General features: G+C 41.4%; 1 protein-coding gene across 2 annotated transcripts; it reads left to right on the forward strand.

Annotated features, from left to right (window-relative positions):
* The first annotated feature begins 15401 nt into the window (after positions 1-15401).
* prss23 (serine protease 23) lies at positions 15402-20452 on the forward strand. 2 transcript variants are annotated; one of them, XM_026144088.1, is made up of 2 exons: positions 15402-15596; positions 19145-20452. In XM_026144088.1, exon 2 carries the CDS (start codon positions 19162-19164, stop codon positions 20263-20265), a length of 1104 nt encoding a protein of 367 aa, XP_025999873.1. In that variant the 5' UTR covers positions 15402-15596; positions 19145-19161; the 3' UTR covers positions 20266-20452. The 2 variants fall into 2 exon arrangements, with proteins under 2 accessions (XP_025999873.1, XP_025999864.1); XM_026144079.1 differs by lacking the exon at positions 15402-15596 and adding an exon at positions 17183-17446.
* The last annotated feature ends 1630 nt before the right edge of the window (positions 20453-22082 follow it).

Genomic DNA, 22082 nt, shown 5'->3' on the forward strand with positions numbered 1-22082 from the left:
GAACAGGCGTGCCTAATGAATGAAGATGTTTCAGATAAAAGCACAAGAACATCTTCTTTGTGTTGAAATCACTGTTGATTACAGTATTATATGCTCTTGTCCCTGAGCTTTTTTTGTTTTTACAGCTCTCTTCTGTTTCATTTCTCTGTTGTATGGAAGTGACACAATGTAAAACAAAAAGAGCGAGAGAGCGAGAGAAATAAAATGAAGCATATAATGCCCATTTATAACTATATTTACCATTCCGTCTGCAAGTTACTTCTTATATTGTCCAATTCAAACCTGAAAAATAATTGGGAAGTTGAAGGAAGAAATTTACACTTTATTCTGCTGAACAACTTTAAAAAAAACAATCTTCGAGTCGCATCTGTGAACGATCCAATTACCGCTATGTTGTATTTACAAGGTAGAAAGACTGGTTTGTGGTTTCAGTGTTGCTGATTCGTAGCAGTAGGACAGGGAGTGACACATTGTTCGCTAGAGTCAACCTTAAACTACAAATGCAACAATCAGCTGTGAAACAGGGTGCTAAGAATACCACAAAGTCTAAATAAAGTTTTTATGAGCCGTTTTAAATATAATACTCGTAAAGTGGTTTTTTGTGTGCTTTTTTTCACCTAATGTTGGGGACCTAATGATGACACGGTTCAGGTTACATCCTTTGTGCTTTGTATGTGTCCCCGGGGGGAATGACGGGGTTGCTGTGGGTGACTTGGCGGCTGAATGGAGTTGCTTTGGTTTTACAGCAGAGTTGGTGAACTGCTGCTCTTTAAGTTGACAGTCATTCAACACGCTGCCAAGTCACAGACTCATGATTCAGAAACACCTTCTGGCTCCAGAGGCCCTGCATTAGAAGAGAGGGTGACGACAACACAAACCCTGTACCCAGCGCAGAGCGGAGCTTCAGAGAGACGTAATGCAGCCTTTACATAATGAGTAACAAGAAACAAAATATATACACTGATTAAATTAAAGGAGGAACCCAGAGGAACTTTATTGAAACCATAGTTTGTTTATTTATGTGGACTCTGTGTCATGACTTTTTCTGAAGATTAGGTTAGTTTACCCACAAACCCTGAGGCACATTTACACAATACAGGATAATAATGGGAAGCTAGAGAAAGCCAAAAAGCTTTAATCTCTTCTCAAATTTCTGTTTATGGTCAATGTTAAGGTTCAAACCTGCTTTTATAGGCTTTAGCCCTGTTGCACAGTAAATCAGTATCAGAGTGGGTTTTTTTTAATGCAAATGTATACCTGTTATAGGCTACATAACACAGACTGTATATAAAAGATGGTCATAGCTCCTAGGTCTGAAAAGTAAAGCCACCAAGGAAAAGCATGAAACCTGCAATTTTTCTAATGAACAGTAGGGGGCAACTGATCCACATGAGTAACGTAACCTCAGTAGCCATGTTACCAATAAGTTTGTGATCTCAGTTATTACTTTCAAATCCTAATGGATGTAACATGGTATGTATTTTAGTCAAAGAGGAGGGTATCCTTATGGCGTAGCTGTCTTGTGATTGGCAACTCGGCTGGGCGAAAATCCTCCACAGTCTATCTTGAGTTGGCTGCTTTCGCAAAAACTACTAGGGTCAAAATTATTAGCCCACCTGATACTAATAGTCAACTGTGTATCTTATTTCTTGATAACACCCGGAAGTTGTTTGTTGTAGTTTTCAGTAAGTCTCCCAGTGCCTCCTGAGCAATTCCAGTCTGTTCTTTATGGTGGCCCCTAGAGACAAAGCACATACAAACTCCAAAACATGTACAAACCCTGAAGCACGTACAAACTCCAAAACACCACTGAAGTCCTTCAGGACACTAGGGGCAGTGTTGAGCTTGATGTGCAAAATAAACGGCAAGTTTGTTGCAAACACATGGAGTTGGATAAAACACCTGCAAAGATAGAACAACCACGCTTTATAAGAAAGGATAATGTGCAAACTGTTGTTCGTTTAATGTTTTTTAATTACTATGAACGCTTGCTTTATGGTGGAGTGAAATCTGACGTCAGCTAACAGTCAGTGTGCTTTGCTCAGAGAGAAGCTCAACACTGCCCCTAGTGTCCTGGAGCACTTCGGTTGTGTCTTGGAGTTTGCACGTGCTTCAGAGTTTGTACGGTATGTGTTTTGTCTCTAGGGGCCACCGTAGTTCTTCAGTGAATCTCTCAAGCTGAACACACTTCAAATATGCTTCACATTTCTTGAGGTTGTCCTTAGGATACTCCAGTCTGGCTTAAAGGTGTTTCTTCTGCAGAACTGGAGTTTTTCTTGGTCTCTAACCTCGCAGTACGTTACTGTGCACGCTTCCAAAGATTTTCTTCTTTCAGACCACAGTCCCAGACTTGGCTAAGTCATTCACAAGTGTCTTGGCAGTTGTTCCGGGGTCTTTAGCACCATCTCTCAGTAGTTGTCTTCCCAGAATCTTCGTACCTCTGCCAGGCTTGTTCTTTACTGTTTGTCTCTCTTTGAATTTTTTAATGATACTTCTCACTCCAGTTCTTAATACATGGAATTGCTGTGATAACTTTGGATATCCATCTCCTGCTTTGTAGCATCAACAGTTCTGTTTCTCAAGTCTAAACTGATTTATTTTGGTTTTGGCATGCTTATTTTTTTTGGAGTGACAGCTCAAACCCTTGAAGACCCTGGAAGATAACCCTCAATTCTAACTTGATTTCTACAAGCTTTGAGCATTGCAAGCCAAAGCACATCATTGCACAGCAGTAGTTTGTGCATTTGCTCAATAAAAAACTAAATTTTTGTTTTTTTCTGAAATAATTCTGCTGTTGTGTGTAATTAGAAATAGTTTATGTTTTCTATCTAAATGCTTTGAAAGAAAACACATGGGGAAAAATCTGACAAAAATGTGCATGGTGGTGGCTAATAATTTTGTCCTCATTGCGTGCATCAGCGAGCTGTCATCCTGCATTTCCATTGGTCTTATGAATGTACATCACATTGCACAAGTGCTCCCCAGCCAGTGCGCTTACTCAACGCATCAGGAAACCATTATTGTGCGGCACAAACCATAGAAAAAAATTGGTTACAGAGGGCATGCCATTTTCTATGAGAAAGGGCCCTCAGTCAGAAACACTCATCATTCCTGCATCCAGTGCACTGTTCACAGCAACACTTTCACCCGCCAGTGGGTGATTAGGCCTGTGTTTTATAGACGGGCTGTGCACCCAATTCACATCGGTGTTGACCACACTGAACACACAAAGATGAAGAAAACAAAACAACAAATATTTTTTTTATTACTTTTTATTACTAATTTTGTGGCCAAGCAGTGAAGCCCTTCTTCTATCGTTTCTTCTTCCTGCCATTGGAGTCTATAACAGCTCATGAATCCTGATGTAACCATTGAAAGCTTGGCCCACTAACTGTGGATACTCCCTGACTCTTTTCACCGAGTTTCATGTCTGCACCTCTAGCACAAGCGTTTTGAAGTAAAACTATACCAAGTTTGATTCCTTGGATCAACCTGAGATCAGGGTTTTGTTTCTAATTTATGTAATTAAAAAAAAATCTGAATATTTAGGTCACAAATTTGTTCTAGCATTGGACATCTACAAACCTTATTTTTTTTGCCTGCTAACTGGATGTCCTGAAACATCCTCAGCAGAAAAGTGATGGAGCTGGTTTTGGACGACCTCAGAAGAGGCTTTCCAAGTCATACACCAAGCTTTGGTGTCACTACATGCTGAGATATGACCTAGCTTTCTTCTTCATTTGGCTGTAACAGACAAATGGATTTGAAAATCTGAAATCCTGTTAGCGTTTGTGAGACTCTATGGCCTGTAAAAGTTTATAAAAATGTACTACATTTTATAAAACATTACAGACTTAAAACAAGACCATACAATATAAAGGTCTTTAAATGATAATATTCAGTTATGGGACAGCTGTTGCTTGGTGTCTCTCTTTTTTCCTCTTTTATAATTGCTTTAATATGTGGTATAGTACATTACAGCATCGTCAGCTGTCAGTATGCGTTAGAGTTCAGTATGGATTATGAGACAACGGTCCCCTGGGCACAGTCAGACTCAGCCTACAGAGGAACAAACAGGATGTGTGCATCCTGTAATTGATCCTACTGGTCTTTTTTGGAGCTTTTTGTGTCTCTGCGGTTATTTTTGCTTCCTTTTACTGTCATTTATTCTTTTTGTTGTTGTGTGCATTGTTTCTGGTCTCATTTGTGTTGTTTTGCATTACTTTCTGTTATAATATCAGGCCCTGTGCCTCCTTGAGCCCAGGGCCTGTGCCAGGTAAAAATCCAGCTGAGTAATGTCTCAGTCTAGTGCATTAGACAGGTCTATTTATCATGCTAACAGTTTACATCTGCATCCTTGTCCGTGTAGTTAATGCAATAATGAAGCCATTTACAAATTGTGAACAGACACATGCTGCAGACACATCAATAGAAAAATAAAGACCCCAGCTTTGTGTAAATGTATACCACAGTGCATTTAGGTCCAAGTGTCAGTGGGAGCAGGTCTTGGCTGAGTAACAGTGTTACTAATCTGGATCTAAAGGGGAGTTGAACATGAGGACACACAGCTGCAGCCCAGCCTTCTCTTAGCTGAGATCAGGCCTTGGCCACCTTGGCTGCCTCGTGCGTGTGTCTCTTTTTCAGTGCGATTTCAGACTGTTGTCACCCTTCCCACTGCCTGCTCCGTGCCTTCAGACATTCAGGCCGCCTTGCATGCTTTTGGGAAAAACAGGAACAATTAGTGTGAGATGTCAGAGGAGTTTCATCAGTGGGAGTGGGGTGGTGGGAGGTATCAAAGTGATTATCATGGGTTGTAATTTTTCACAGGATTGCACAATAGTCACTTACATAACAATTAGAGAGTGAGATAATTGTGAACAGTGGAAACTAAAATGTTTCATGGGTTCAGAAGAGGAGAATAAAATAGAGGAACAGGTAGACACGACTGCAGGCAGCGCCGATTAACTGCACACACTGGTTTTGGTGATACAGGACATCCCCGCCAACTGGATCTCCGGTGTTTTCTCCAACTTTTCTTTGGCTCGGAGTGTTTTGGATCCCGTCACATTATTATAAACAGACACGGTTTAGGAAAAGCTTTTGTGATCGCCACAAATCAAAGGGCTCTGAGCTGTTTGTTCTTCTAGCTTCGTATAATCTTTAGATAAGTTTACAATTAAACAGTTGTCGCTGGAATGTTTTGCAATTGCACTGATGTCTCTTTGGAGCTGTAAATCTGTTGCACCTCCTGTCTGCTGGATTTATAGACCAGAGTCAGCTTTGGATTAAAAGTTAGTCAAAACCAAAAACAAAGCTCCAGCTGTGCACAAAGGAGAGATGTGCCCATGCTGGAATCTAATTATCAGCTGCATTTTCTTCATGAATCTGTCTGCAGCTGAAAGGAGTGCAGGTCTGGGGGACAAAACACTGAGTCAAAGCTTTTGGCTGGTCTGCGCAGAGAGTATTATTCTCAGGAAAATGAGCTCCGCTGTGTTCAGAGGTCTGTTACAGACACTTTGTTCATGTGTTTTATGCAGTGTTTAAGGATGAAACTGTGGGTGTGTAGTTGCCCTGAACACTTGGACAGCTCTGAAGCCCAGTCTGCGGCTTCCCCATTCAAAGCTCACTGGGACAAGTAATGGACAGCCTTGTTATTCCCAGGCGAGCAGGAAAAGGCTCCAGTAAAAAAAAAAAAATGAAATGCACAGCCAAACCTCAGTGAATTCCTGATGAAGGAAAGAATGCGGCAGAAGAAGCCACGTTCTTGTCCTTCTTAGACTGTTTTTCAGCGTTCTCACTTTTGGCTTGCACAGCTCTGCTCATTCACTTGCACAGCTCTGGCATAGTCATGACCATAAAAATCCTTTGGCGGTGGGAGGAGAGAGGTGAGCGGTGAAAAAAATGCTTTAATTTCAGTGAGAGCAAGCCCAACACATGCACTGGTAATTAAGTTCTTGTTAGGAACTTTAATTTGCTCGGTAGAGACAATGATTGGGGTTTGTCTGGCTCTTGAATCCAGCCCAGTGGGGGTTTTTTTTTTCATTCACAGAGAAGTTGTTCAGTATTTTGTCAAGGAAGTGATCTTGACAGCCGTTACCATCATGAATTTGGAGTTGATTAAACAAAGCGAAATAACAGAATTATAGAAGAAACGTACAATAAAAGAACAGCAGCTTTTTCAGTGAAGAGGGGGAAATGCCAAGTGTATTAAAAGGCCAGAGGGCAACTTGCACCAGTGTGATGGAATAAAAATAAAAGATTTTTTTTAAAAATGCTTGTGTGAATAATGCATGTTGTATAAAGTGCTTTGAGTGCTCAGAGACAATAGAAAAGCACTATGTAAGAACCGTTTACCACTAGCTTTCTGGGACGTTAGTTTATTTAAGTGAAAGAAATGTCTACATGCAGTAGGTACTTTCAGCTGTTCCCTTATTATCAGATGGATCTGCATATTTGATTTTACACCAAATGCCCCCCTACGCCAATGCATCCATCCCTCCCATTTATCTGGGCTTGGAAGCAACACTAGGAGAATCGCTGAGGTCAGGTCTGTGTCTTCTCCTGGAATAGAGCCAGGGCTCTTTCAGGTGTAAGATGAATGTGTTATTCATTATTATCTGCATTACGATAACAATCAGTGTTATCTGAGAGTAACTCCTCTGTGTGGATATAAATGCAGCAGTTATCTGTGTTTAAAACTGACTTGTAACTCAGTTTTAAGTAGATGATTGCTCCTGATGAGGGATAGACATTCTTTCTAAAATTATTTATGCTTTTCTGAAGTTACTTTAAGATTTTCTGGTATGTGATTTAGTGAAGCAAACTCTGAAACTAGTTTAGCTGGTGACCTTCAGTCCTGACTGTTTTACAAGCATGAACTGCTTTATTTCTAAAAGGTGCTGTTGTGTGTTGTGTTTGGTGGGCTTGAGTAAACACACTCACACACACACACACACACACACACACACACACACACACACACACACACACACACACACACACACACACACACACACACACACACACACACACACACTCCCTGGATTCCTCTCCTCAGTCCAAACTCCACACAGTGGTCGTTATCAGGGCTTCTTAGTTTCCCAGCAACCGCACAGTTCTCGTGGGTGGGCTCTTTGTGAGTTCTTCAGAGTGGAGAACTGTGGCGATAACATTCCAGAATGTCGCAGAACATTCCATTCAGGACTCAGGTACCCCTCCACCACCACCACCCAGCCTCAGGCTTGACTCAGTGGATGTAACTGTCCACTACATGATGCAAGACTGGAAAACATCACGTTATTGTTTCTGTTTTTTTAAGACATGTTACTGTGTGAGACATGTAAACCTTTTCTCTAGTCTCCAATAAAAGCTTCAGTAAAATAACACTGAATTAAAATTGAATCACAATCAACAGGCACTATGAAAAACACCAAAATTGTTTAGGAATTACAGCCATTTTTATACAGGACCACACTCAGCTACCTTGTTGTTTCGTGACAAATGAAGCAGACATAATATACAAAGTTTATTAATAGTGTTTAATTTCTGTTTTGTAGCTTTTGTAATTTTAAATATGAGGACAAAAGAGATATGAGTGTAAGTGGAGGAGGTCAAAGAGACAGCAAAAGTTTTAGCAAGTCATCAGTCTGGTGCATTCTTAGGAAGAACGAATGCTCTGGCCACCTCAGCTACAACAAAAGGCCCAAAGGACCACAGAAAACAACTAAAGTGCATGATGGCAGAATTATTTCCATGGTTAAGAAAAACAGCTTCACAACATCAAAGGTAAAAACAGTCTAGAGGAAGTTAGGTATCACTGTCAAGGTCTACAATCAAGAGTTGCGTTTACAAATACAAGGTGCAAACCACCGGTTACATTGAAGAACAGAAAAGGGCGGATTAGACTTCACCAGAAAACATCTAGAAGGGCCTGCACACCAAAATCCAATTTTTAGTCAGATGAAACCAAAGTATACTTGCACCAGAATTATGGGAATGATTCAAGACATATCACAAAGTGTACGACATCTTCTGTCAAACATGGTGGATAGAGTGTCATGCCATGGACATGTATGACTGCAGACAGAAGCAGAGGGATGTACTGACACCGATTCACGGTGCAAGTGGATAACGACCCAAAGGAAGCTGCAAAAGCAAGAAAACAAATGAGATATTCTTCAATGGTCAGTCACCTGATCTCAGCTCAACAGAGCAGCTTTTCAGTGAATGCAGAAAGAAGCACCAACAACAACTAAAAACTGTCTTTTTCCAACAAATTAATGGCCTAACTGTATATGACATTTTCTATATTTACAACACATGCTTGTGTTTTCAAAACAGTCCACCAATTAGCACTGTTAGCATCTAAGAAGCTAAAGAAGTAGCGATGTCCATCTACTACTGGATACGCAAATTAGTTAGTTCTAACACTTTCCCACTGCAAAGCTTAAAAGTTGTTTTTTTTAGCTTGTTTCTATGTCCTTTATCAATCTATGCAGCCTTAATTAACATAATTAATCATGTTAGTGAATCAAAGGAGCCCATGCATGCTTTACTCTTTGTAAACTTATTCATAAACAGTGCATAAAAAAGATTATTTATCTATTATCCATAGGCCTGAAGCTTTTTACCAAGACTGATTATACACAAATTGGTGATACTTGTTAAAGAATATCAAATATAATAAATTAAACTCAAAGGAGCTCATTTGGTGCTCCTGGTTACAAGTTTAGTTTCATGGAAACTTAAGCCGGTTTTCAGGGCAGGTAGGCAGAGATCTGAAGGAATATCACGCTACTCAGAGGGTCAAGTGAGGACATGCAGGTGGATCAGAGGGTATTTTTAGCAGCAAACTCATCAGTGAAACTCTGCTGCGCCTGTGCCTGCATGAGAGATCCACACAGCCAGAGTGTCAGTGGGAATGTTCACCCCGAGCCTGTAAATATTTGAGTGTGTTTACAGAGTGCTTCACACCAGACTTGTTCCTGCGCTCGAATAGCTTGAATGCTTTTTGTCTCCATCACCTCTGCAGAAACAACTTTAGCTTTAGTGTGATCCATCTTTTGTGGTCAGATGGTCTGCAGTCGCCTGCACTGTGTTCCTGTCACAGACTCTTTTGATGATCTCTGGATATCCAGACTTTATTGGTGCGATGAAAGCTCCGCACTCAGTCGCCCTACTTGAGACACATGTTTGCATTTTGCACAGCATATCCACGCCTGTCTTTTCCTCCAGATACTTTCGCTGTTGTTGACAATTGACAATTCTGCATTAAGTCTGGTCTCACCAAATACCTCCAAAGATTGCCAGCATTCCTTTGTCCTTCTGGTATAAATTACCCAGATATTCAGCTCTTTGGTGCCTGCCACTCTTGAGTTTTATCAAATATTCTAGGAGCGATCTTTTAATTTTGCTTGGAGATAGCTAAGCTGAAAGCATAACTTATTTACTTGTTTTTAGGGTCAGGGTTTGTTCAGGGTTAAGATAAAACAAAAAAAAATGTGTTTTCTCGTGACGCAGCAAGAACTAATGCAGCAACAATCTGGGAGGCGATTTTATAATGATTAGTGGATTTATTTTCATCATTTTTGCTCCCACCATCACTTGTAACTTGATTAAACAAACAGATGCCCTTCTTCTTTCCATATATCCAGTTCAAAGGCTGTTAAAGGAGGCCTGAAATCGAGAGCCGGCTGTTTGGGATGACTTCCACACTCCCTTCCACACTCTCTGCCCAGAGTGGTTAGAGATATGAGGAGGCACACTTTCCTCGTCTCTCCTGACGGATTTCATCGCAGTCAGTTTGCATTCCTTACTTCTGTTTCTGCTAACTGTGTTTTTCCCCCTTTTTTTCTCCTTTCCTCTTACAGCTCGTGCAGCCAAAAAATGAAATGACATCATGCCGAGGGGAAGTCAGGCTGAATGCGTACCCACAAGGCCCTGCAGGAGAACCAGGGACTAATGGCAGGAAGGGTATCTGCTCAACAGGAGGATGAGGTAGTTATCAAAGAGGAAAATCTTACTTCTGAAAAGGTCATTGGTGGCACAGATGAAGCTTTTAGTGAAGTGGGAAGCGCAAGGACTGAAATATGGAAAATATCTGCTCTGTTTTGAACAGATGATGAGGAGAGACAGATGGGATGAAAAGGGAAGGAGTCAAGACGCAATAAATATATCTGGATGGAAAAAGGGGGCGGGGGGGATAAAACACTGAGGCACAGGCTGGAGGGGAGAAGTGGAGCACTCTTTCCTTTCACAGCCCTGCTCTGTAAACGAGCTGCTCTCTAATAAAGGCTCCAGTTTGTGTGTTTTCAAAGTGACAGGAGGGCCCAGCCGAGATCGTGTCAAGAGCATCAGGACTGTTATGAACAGTTCATTCTAAGGTTTTAAAGCTCGGGTAGTTTGTTTGAATTTGAAGCCAATTATCAGATTAAGGAGTGCAGAGAAAACCCTCTGATCCTGCTAATAAATCCCTCAATCTCTTAGACAGACTGTCGTGGGGCCCCCACAGCATGTCAGCTGAACGGTCACACATATCTTGATCTCTCGGCCCACCGTGCTGGCTCGATAATAGGAAAGGAGACTGCATGCTGGTTTATTTATTTCAGCCTGAAGTGCAGGTGAGGAGACATATGTTAGGAATGAACTCTGTTTGTACAGTATGGCGCTATTACAGGTTTTGACATGTGTTCAGTGCCACAGCACCACTCTCAAGAAAATTTAAAGTATGCATGCACACTGCTGTACTGAGCATGAACTCTGCAGGCTGAATAAGCTCAGCTCGAACTGGTGGGAGTGACAAGATTTATTAGATAGCCCTATTCAAACACAGAATTATAGATAAAAGAAAAAAAAACTGACACTCATACTTTCATTTTCAGTGTCCTGTATTTGTTTTCTTCTCTTTCCTCTTCAGGCAGTGACAGACTAAGCACTGAATTCCCTTCACAGTGGTCAGGTGCAAAGAGGAGTGTAGAGTCAGGGCCTTTGTTTACTTAAATGAATCATCTTGGAAAGTGTGAGTGTGGGTCAGCGAGAGAGGTAGTTTTGAGAGCTCTGGGGTCAGCTGGGAGCTGAGCAGGGAGGTCACTGACCTTCAGGAGCCAAGCGTTAAAGACACAAACGTGAAGTTGAGGAAAAATACACCAGGAAACTATGTTAAACATCTGAGATATGTAATGTTTTGTGAATTTCCACAACTAGTCAACAAAAAATATTTTTTTTGTACTTTTTCTAAAATTAGCATTTAATGGATGGAGGAGAAAGTGCTCACTCATCTAAAAAGGACTTCATCCACACAGGTGAAATAGGTCTCATTTAAGGCGGACTCATCAATGCAACGGACCAATCAGAAAATAGTCAAGTTTTTCTAAGAAGTGGTTTCTGACTTTTTGAACTTTTTGACCAGTTACATCTTTTGTAATGAGTCCTTGTTTACTTGAGACCAGTTATCACAAGTAAATTAGAGTAAATCTTTCATGCCTGACTGTTTAATCTGAACAGCTTTTGGATGTGGCATTTGCAGTCTCCCAGTGTCTGTGTGGGTGCTCCACCTTCTTCCCACAGTCCACAGACATACATTTTAGGTTAATTTGTGATTCTATGTCTGTCTCTCTGTGTTAACACATCCACTAGACTGGTAATCTGTCCAGGTTGTACACACTCTATGACAGCTGGGCTACTAAATTCAATTTTATTTACATAGTACAAATTCACAACCACACTCACTTCAAGCTGCTTTATATTGTAAGGTAGACCCCAAAGTATTAGAGGGAAAACCCCAACAATCTGACCATTCCCTGTGAACTGCATTTGGTGAGAGTCTGAAGGAAAAATTCCTGTTAAACGGGAAGAAACCTCTGGCTGAACCATTTTCATTGAAGGAGCAGTCATCTGACACAACCGTTGAGGGTGACTCCTGGGGAAAGAGAAGAGCTGAAAAGAGAGCATAGAGAGAGGACAAAACTTAATGATATGTAGTAGTAAAACCTCCTCCCAAGGAGTCTGAGCCTATACCAGCATAACTAAGGGATGCTTCAGGGTTGCTTGATCCAGTCCTAACTATAATCTTTATCAAAAAGGAAAGTTTAAAGTTTGATCTTAAAAGTAGGAATTCAACTTGGGAGTTGGTTCCAATGGAAGGCCCCCCTTGCCTTCCATTGGAACCAACTCCCAAGTACTTCTAGAAACAGTAGGAACTTCAAGTAAGCCTGCTGGGATAATATGAAACTATGAGCTCTTTAAGACTTTGTATCTGATGAGGTTTTATTATCAGAGAGACATGAAAGGTACCTACCGCCCTGTGACCCTAAATTGGTTAAGAGGTTAAGCAAATGGATGGGTGGATGGTTGCATGGTATAGTATATATGCTGTGTTGGTCAAATAGCTCTTACATCTGGTCTGTGAAGGACCTGGTGCTTAGACAAAGAATTTCCACTGAAGTGAGGGTCCCACCTGGTGTCCATGTATGACAAGCATAATCTGTAACGTGGCGTTTGAGGTCTGCAATGCAGTGGGAAAAAAATCTGTCTTCTAACAAAGGCAGCAGTGTGTCAGCATCATTTGAGTCTCAGTCCAGGAATTTTCTTTCATGTGGAGCTGACGTGTTTCCCCCAAATAGCAAAAACATGAAACTCGGGCACTTTTACAGTCTAAAATATGCAAACTAGTCTAGAAACGTGTTTATTTTCACTCACCAGCACCCAAAGCTGGCAGCTTGGTTTCCAGGCTTTAGCCCTTTGTGACCTTTGACCAGAATCGGCAGGTACAGCTTAAAGAATTGAACTAATGCTGGCAAGCATAACAAATGGTTTCAGAAAGGAAAGATATATCACCACCATCTGTTTTTTTTTTAACAGCTTCTTCCTTTAACTGAATATAGCGGCTGTTCCTTTTCCTAAATACTGAACCATGGACAAACTTTGAAACATGTGCTTAACAACGATCTGCTAATCAACCACATTACCAACAGGAGACAGGTGGGACACTGGGAGGCTTTTTATACACACTGATTTATGCAGGATAACAAACTGAGTAAATTGTACCAGAGAGTTTCAGTCATGTGTAATAAATTTGAATACAGCTGAACAAATACAGGCTATAAAAGCTTTTGGGGGAAATCAGGTTTTCTACTTCCTCTGAAGGGCATATTACTCTACTGTAATTAGAGGACCACTCTCACCCCAGCAACCAACTGTTTGAACTATTACCGTCAGGCCGACGGTACAGGTCACATAAAACCAGGACAAACAGATTCAGGGATAGCTTCTTTCCCAGAGCTATCACCGTAGTAAATAAGCACAAAAACAATTGAACCTATTCCATACCGTCACTGTCATTATATTATGCTGCTATTCATACTGTCATTATATTAATGCTGCTATCCTGTATATATTGTACATACTATTGTTTGAGTACTTACGATTGTTTTTTTTTGTACTTTTTATATTTTACATTTATATTTATTATTGAAACTTGCACCAAGGGAGTGGCACTCCAATTTCGTTGTACTCTGTACAATGACAATAAAGGTTATTCTATTCTATTCTATTCTATTCTAATTCTACTTTAGCTTTTGCTAACACACCTAGTAGCACACCTTTTTTCTTCAATTGAAGGATTTTTTTTTTTCATATTTTGAAAGGTAAAATCACACCTTTTATCTTAGTCCACACACAGCACCTCCAAAGTTCACTGCTTGTATCACATTTATTTAATTTGCTTTAAGTGTAGAAGGTGAAAAGTTATCTGTGGAACTTCTAAAGTGGTGTAAAAATACAAACTATGATTGTTATTATTATGCTTTAGCTTTTGCAGAGATTTTGGGTAGCTGTAGAGTCTGTTGGTAGATTTTATCACTTGTGGTTAAACGATGGCCATAGTGGAGATGATACAACCTACTGACACGACCTTTGACACTGCACTCACACATTGTTTGCACACAAATTACCACCGGCTGCAGCAATCATCAAGGAGAGAAATAAAATCGTTCTTATTGAATTGCAGGAAACTGCAGAGCCAACAGTTTATATTTGATTGTGCATTCAACGTTTCATAAAAAATGCCTGATAATGTTAAATGATTGTGTATTAATTACTGCACTTAATAACAAAATTATGTACAGCTGGGCTGCATAATTACTGGTGGTTTATCTTTCTAATCATGCATGTAAACATTTGGCATGCAACATGTGCAGTGATGGTTGAAAATATAGATTTACAACAATATTATGATGGTATTTACAAGTTTTGATAGTATTTTATAGTACTTGCCTGTAATTTGCATGAAGGCCACCAACTTGTCTGCAAACAGTCACCAGCTACTCACCAAGCAGTAGTTGTGTTATTGTAGGGTCATTGCCTTACAATATAAAGCACCTTGAGGCAGCTGTTGTTAGGATTTGGTGCTATATGAATAAAACTGAACTGAAATTGAACGGAAATAGTGGATCTGTAAAAAATGCTATCCGAACTGGAAACTGAGAGCATTAAAACCTGTACTGCAGTGCTACAGCCAACACATTTGAAAAAGTGCAACTTTTACTTTGAAAGAAAATGGTCTCCGTTTCCAGTTTGCATCGCATTTTTCACAGTTTCACAACCACTTGGAGAGTACTTGGGGAATGTTTGCAGAAAAGTGGGTAACTTCCGTTTGCTAGTGCCCAAAGCAATCACAGTGAGGTTTTTAAACCATCTTTGCAACCAATTTCACCTTGAAACTCCCGACAACCACTTGCCAACCAGACTGGGAGTACAGATTTGTGGTTGCCAGGGGATCACTGACTGGTCTCTAGGCCTGTCTGACTGGGGCCTGATCACTTGATAGTGTCACACGTCCAAAACAGCAGTCATAGTTATTGTTGTGTGGTTAGCAGTCATGTGACTGAACAGAAATTACCCCTTTATTCCAGTCTTTGTAGTAAGCTAAGCTAACGGGTTGGTGTCTGGAAATCAATACTTTGCAGAGGGGTGTTAATCTCCTCATCTCCGCGCTGGCAGGAAAGCAAACAGTATTTTACATAATGTTTCTGGTAACATGTGCATCTTCTGCCCTGTTTAATTTGAGCAGAATGTTTTGTGAGGAACATTGAAAAGAACAGGACGGAAAGAGAGAAATTCCAGAGAGAAACATAAGCCAAGCTGCTTGGTGCCAAACACACACATGCAAACACACAAAACTTCTTGTGCTCGCTGCCTGTAGCACAGAGACAGGCAGTGATACCATCTTGCTTACAGAAATTGCATCAACACTTCTCTAGCTTTTTGCATGCTATCTTTCTTACCATCCTTCATATCTCAGAGGGAATATACCTTACACTCAATCTGTCAGCACCATAGTTCTCCCTGAGCACCAGCTGAATGTCTAATTACAGAGATGAGGAGCGGGTTGGGTAGGTGTTCTTCTCGGGTGACATTTGCTCTGAGGACAGCAGCGACAGACAGACTTCTGTCTTTGGTGGGAGATTCTTTGGCTTCCCTGAAAGCACCGTCTCTGTGACTGGGAGCTCTGTTTTCTGCAACAAGTCGTCGAATAGTGTCACTCCAGGGCTTCCCAAATTCCACAGGTTGACAGATTCGAAAGACCTCTGGAAATCAAGGTCAGAGGACGCGGTGAACTCTGCAGCTAACATGCCCTAACAGTCGTCTGCCTGCCAGCTAGAGTGTCTGAGTGCGCTGAAGTTGGTCTTCAAATTTATCTATCTTTTGGCACGCATGAAAAGTGTGATGCCAGGAACAAGATTTTTCTTGCTATGGTGTAGCTGTGGGCTACAAAGCTCAACACCAGACACTTATTATGATATGAAAATGAACACTTATATTCTGTGACTAAGTCGGTAGAGGAGAAACAGTAATCAGGAATGGTGATTCATGGAAGTGAATGTTAAGTCTTCATGTCACAACAGAGCTACACTAAAGATATTACAGTGGGGAGAGTGTTATGGAAAGAAACAGAAAGAGTTTTTCTAATAAAGGGAATTTCCCATTCCCTCCAAAACGACATATATAAACTATATGTCCAGTGAGACTTATATAATTTCCCCCATGCAACAAACAGAATGCTCACATATTTAATACTAAGTCATATAATTACATGTATAACAAAAACTTAAAAAGTAGGCTGCTTTTATTGGCGATTTATATACAGTTATGCTTGGCAGCTCACGTGCACTCACCATGGGCATGAAGTTTGAAGACCAGACTTTAAAAAAGTGGTGACACATCAGAATAACTGGTACTGACATGTTATTTTTTAAGCTGATGATCTTGAAATCTGCAGTTGTTTAGAAATGGCTCAGCGAGACCTTCCAAGCACGTGTAAATCTACAGCTCTCCTTCTTATGTCTTCACTGAGGTCCTTGGACTTTCCCATTGTTCTGAGTTTTGGTTGATACAATGAGTGCTGTCAAACAAATCCTTTTTCATGCTGGCAAAGAGAAGCTATCAGTTGTGTTCAATTATGATCACCAATGAGACTCTAACAGGACAAGTTTAGAGATATTGTAGAACCTTCTGCACCACTTAAAAGATTTAAATTATTGTATGTATGTGACCCTGTGTGAATGAGACACAATCTAAAATAAACGTAAACTTATGCACACATTGTTTTTTAGAGTCATTAAAGATGCATGCTGTAAAAAGCCCCAAATTACCATGACATTCACGCCCACAATGAGTGCATGCAAATGTCTGACCAGAACTGAAAGCCTTAGGAGATTTACAATATGTACTGTCGCCAATATACTGCTTGCTCAAAGGGAGTTGTTTGATTTTTGGGGTTTTTGCTCTATTATTGTATTACAATATGAAGCACCTTGAGGCAACTGTTGTTGTGATTTGGTGTTATTTAGCTAAAATTGAATGAAATTGAATTGAACCGAAACTTTCTTGCTTTAAATTGAAATTTGTGGGCAGCCTGAGGAACATTCAGTAGAAAGATGATTTGTGATTTGACATTTATCATGTAAAACTTTTCATGTATTTTTTAAAAGAAGGAAAACTTTATAAACCGTTTAAAACCAGTACCATTCAGCACCATTCAGTCAAAAAGTCCGTTTAACTTTGTCTTATGATTAAACCTGTAAAACTACAGCGCGTGCTGCCCCTCGGCACCCTGGCAGGCGGGAAGTTGAGGGGCACTAGGACCGCGAGGCCGGCCGGTGCATGAAGAGAAAACACTTGTTTTCAGGCTCGAGGTTTTATTTGTGGCGCTCAGGCTGAGCAGAGCAGGTTTCACGGCACGCCCCGAGACTCGCTCCACACCTGGAGCTGCATGTGCACGCGCTGTAAAAGAGCCTATGAGATTTACCTGTCGGAGGTGGGAGAAAGTAGCTAACCTGTCAGCGCAGAGGTGGAGGACAACCTGGGGAAATGATCCCGAAGGAGTCGTCTGATGGGGAGGAGAACTTGACTGGGATGTAAACACGGACTATCGATCTGTAATCAGGAGGTAATAATGGGAGGCTTGGCTGAGAACTGCTGCTGTGTCTCTACTGGGACACATAAAGCGCTAAACTCGAGTTACATTCACATTTACGAATTATTTTTGTACGTGAACAATTTCCTGAATGAGGTGGTTGAAAGATTTTCTAAGAAGTTTTTTAAGCAAACTTTGAGCTACGGTCCATCTCACTGCAGCATATGATCTATATGGACTAGATCAGATGCTGATCGGGAAGTTTTCTGCAGGGTTTTAGATACTTGCCTTGGATGATTGTAGATATTTAAACTGTTCTAAATGACTTGTTGACCTATAATCAGCTAAACAAGTCTCTCACGAATGATAACCAGACATTTCAGGAACAAGGTAAAAGCTGAAATCAGTTTTTGGCAAGGTGATTTTTATATATGCTTTAAAAAATCTCATTGAGATTAAAAATCTTCTTTTCTGGAAAGACCTGGGGTCAGCAGAAAGGGCAACAAATATGATATAACAGCTCTATAAATATATTTTAAGTGTAAAAAAAGGAAATGGATTGTTTGTAATGTAGGACACAGCCATTTCTTTATCTTATCCTAACTGCTTACCAAAATAAGTAAAAACAAATCCAAACATCAGGACTCACTTCCTGTAAGGGCTAGACTTTGATATGCGATACAAAAACTGTTTGCACTTGGTCTGCTCAAAGACACACCATGATCTCAGGTTACTGCAGTGGCCACAAAGCCACACCTTTCCCACCATCTTTCCTCCAGATTAATGTGTCTTTTCCCGTGTTTTCATCTTTATTTATTTTCTATCAAAATAGTTCTCTAAAACATTCAACATTAAACAAAAGGCTGTGAAAAGACAACTATTTCATTTATTTTACACCCTAAAACGTGGATTACACGTCTTCCCAGGCTGTTACCACTTTGAATGTCCTCACAGCTGCCATGGAAGGATATTTGTACTTTCCCAGCTTACAGGATCCCTTTGCTGCAGCTCTACCTCCGTTACAGTGCTTTATGGGGCAGCTCATAGGTGTGTGGACAGGCCCCACCCTGTCTTTAGTTAGGAGTAATGCTCTGTTCTGCTGCCCTGCCTGGACTTGTAGCCTTTTCACTTTTTTTACACACCTGCTCTCTTCGTGCCATGAGTGCCTGGGGATCCACAGTCTTTAAAGGGGATCAAGTGTCTGCTTATCCCTGCTAATCTGCCCTGAAAGCCCGAAAGCCTTGTGTACGCTGTAACATAGTTAATGTTTAATGAAAAATACCTCCTTACATCCGAGTGCCTTTAAAAACTCTCAAGTTTGTTAAAGAAGTTTAACAAACGTGAGTTTTTTAGAGCTTTTTTTTCTGACTCTTTCACTGACTTTTCTTTGTAATTTGTCATACATTAAACCACGTCTCTGCTTCCACTGGGCTGAAATCCCATTTTCCTGGTAATCTATATTGAAGGAACAAGAGGTTCATTGTTGCCTCTCCACACCACATGAAGTTCAGGCCTGCGTTGCAACATAAAACTTTCTAAGCTGACCTCACTTGTGGTGTGATTTACAATCAATAATCATCTGAAAACAAGTGCAGATTTATGAAGGGATTAGAGTTTGTGTATTTCTGGGGCATCTTGTTTGGGAATGTTTTCCACATTTGTCGTTCCTGTCAAACGTGCAGGAATCCATGCGATCTCAGAGATGCCTGATCATTTTCTGTGTCCTTTCAGTGTTTTCCATCACCACGATGACGCCGTCTGGGAGCTCCCTCCTGACTCACCTGTTTCTTCAGCTCCCCCTCACCTTCTCTCTCCTCCACCCTCCTCCAGCCCACGTCCCCACGCTGGTCCCTCACGCTCCGACGCCTCTCGCCCGCTCCCGCTTCAGTGCTTACGCTCAGCTGGATTTCACCACTCACTGCAACGCAAGTTGCTTCCACAGAGGAGAGCAGGAAGAGCAGCTCATGGAGAAACTGGCATTCGAGACCCTGTACGCCGACGGCTCGCGCACTCTCACCACGGTAGATGTGGAGGATGACGCAGAGTCAGGAGGAGCTCACCCTTCGCCCTGGAGAGTGAAGCCCAGGCGTGTGAGACGGCAGATCTATGGAGCGGATGGCCGCTTTAACATACAAGGTGACAACTTCCTGTTGGATTACCCCTTTTCCACAGCTGTGCGGATCTCCACCGGCTGCACCGGCGTTCTCGTGTCTCAGCGGCACGTCCTTACAGCTGCACACTGTGTGCATGATGGGAAGGATTATGTCAATGGGGCGCGAAGGCTCAGGGTGGGCTTCCTGATCCCTCCATCTATCAACGGCACAAAAACACACTTCACTTCTGCCAAGAAGCCTCTGGTCCACTGGGTGCGGGTGAGACGCACCCGTGTGCCAAAGGGCTGGATCCAGGGTCCTCAGGAGGTTAGCATGGAGTTCGATTATGCCCTGCTGGAGCTGCGTTGGCCTCACCGTCGTCCCTTCATGCGTCTCTCTGTGGCTCCGTCCTCTGACGATCTGGCAGGCCATCGTATCCACTTCTCCGGTTTCGACAGCGACAGGCCCGGGCAGCTCGTGTACAGGTTTTGTCCCGTGGAAGAAGAGTCCAATGACCTGATATATCAGCACTGCGATGCCCGACCTGGAGCCAGTGGCTCTGGAGTATACGGCCGAGTGTGGGACAACAACTTAGAGCGCTGGGAAAGGAAGGTCATCGGCATCTTCTCTGGACACCAGTGGCTGGAGATAGATGGCGAGAACCGGGATTACAATGTGGCCGTGCGCATCACTCCTTTAAAGTTCGCTCAGATCTGTTACTGGGTTCATGGAAACCGGCTAGACTGTGTCCAGGACTGAGAAAGACCAAAGGCAGGAGGTTTAAAGCAGAGCATGAAAAACACAATAAAGCTCAAAATGACTTAAAAAAAACACACACAGGGTCAAATATCTGATCCATTTCAACACTGAGTTATTTCTCTCCTGTCTTTAATTTGCTCCCTGTAACCTCTGGGCCTATTAAATAAACCAGCCTGTGAGATCATCAGAACGGCATCTTTTAATATGTTTTCACTCGCAGTCAGATTAATAAGTCAGTGTTTCCACAGCATTAACAGAAGCCACTTTTAACAAGAGGGGGAAAAAACACTGTAACTCATGTGTGTGTCAGTAGCTGCACATTATTTTCCTACTGTGGACAAATGTAATCCACCAAGGCTGTATTTGCATCTTTCCTGCTCTGGCTTTGGGGACTTGGTTTTTGGTATCTTGAGAGCAGAGACCGTTTGCTGTTCTTGGTCCGGACTGGAAACACAGAGTTTTGACTTTATTTTATTTTTAAAAAAATGCTTGGTATATTTTAATAAACAGAGATTTATAACTGTGTGTGTCCATAGTCTTGACTCTGGTTCAGGAGTGGTGCTGTGCTGCCCTCCTGTGGTCATAACACCTGCTGCCGCTGTGGAGGAGTGATGATCCAGTTAGAGGAGTCTGCAGAACTGCAGAACAGAAGAGGCCGTGCCTCAAGCGGAGGCTCAAACCTGTCTGACGGGCTTTGCAAAATGAAGGCGGTGTGCATTTTGGACGGTTCTCATACCAAAGCACTCTATACTACAAACCACATTCACTCACACATTTATTTGTTTTAGTCTATGCTTTTAAGCACTTTCTAACTATCATTCTTTTGCACTGGGTTCAGTTTCTTACCCAAAGCTGGAGATCGAGAAACTCAACATGTGATCGGTAGGGGACCGACTCTACTCCACTCTACAATGAACCATTAAAGACAGAAAATTGTGGTTTTTAAAGTCAATAATCCATAAAAAGTTGCTGTTTTTCTTTTTTTTTTAATTGTGGGGCAGAGTTTAGGTAATGAGCTGCCAGTTATTATGGCAGCATTTCTTTGTAATGTGCAAAAACGTCTTACTCTTATTAAGATATCTCAGGCTAGGTGGGTGTCAGTAGTTCACATTTAGATGTTCAGATGTGAACATTTTCAAAATCTACTTAAAATTTGTTACGCTTAAATAAAGACAAGCAATTTTTTTCATTTGTTTTTTTTTTTAAGGGTTATTAAGAGATAGTTTCGCAGACTGATCCTGATTAAGACAATTTCGGCTATACGTGGCCCAGGAACTAAAAAAAGATCGGCACTCCTTGTTTTAGGCTGAGGAATCCAACACAGGAGTGTCAACATGTGACCTGGATGGCTATGCAAACTAAAGACATTAGTGTTAAATTACATGATTTTATTGTATTTATTTTATGATCCGGCTCATTTTAAGGTAAACTGAGCTGTCTACCTGGCTCAGAAACTGCAGTCCAAATTCCAGGTTAGGACACTGTAAAATGCAAATAAAAACAGAACGGTTAACAAATCTCATAAAGCCATATTTTATTTACAATAAAAAGGCTGGGCTAAATTGTGAAGATTTTTGAATATTTCATTATCTACAGTACATATTATCATCCACAGATTAAGAGAATCTGAAGATATCTGTGCGCACAAGGAACAAGGCTGAAAATGAATATTGCATGCCTGTGATGTTCGGGGACTGAGGCAGCGCTGCTTTAAAAACACCCACGATTCTGTCATGGAAATCACTGCACAGGCTCAGGAGCACTTCCAGAAATTATTGTTTGTTAAAAAAGTTCACTGTTTAGTCCACAAATTTAGC

Source organism: Astatotilapia calliptera, chromosome 2, assembly GCF_900246225.1.
Source record: "Astatotilapia calliptera chromosome 2, fAstCal1.2, whole genome shotgun sequence".
NCBI lineage: Eukaryota > Metazoa > Chordata > Actinopteri > Cichliformes > Cichlidae > Astatotilapia > Astatotilapia calliptera.

Excerpts from the sequence above, each read along its gene's own strand:
- prss23 (XM_026144088.1), top strand. The coding sequence starts at position 19,162 with ATGACGCCGTCTGGGAGCTCCCTCCTGACTCACCTGTTTCTTCAGCTC.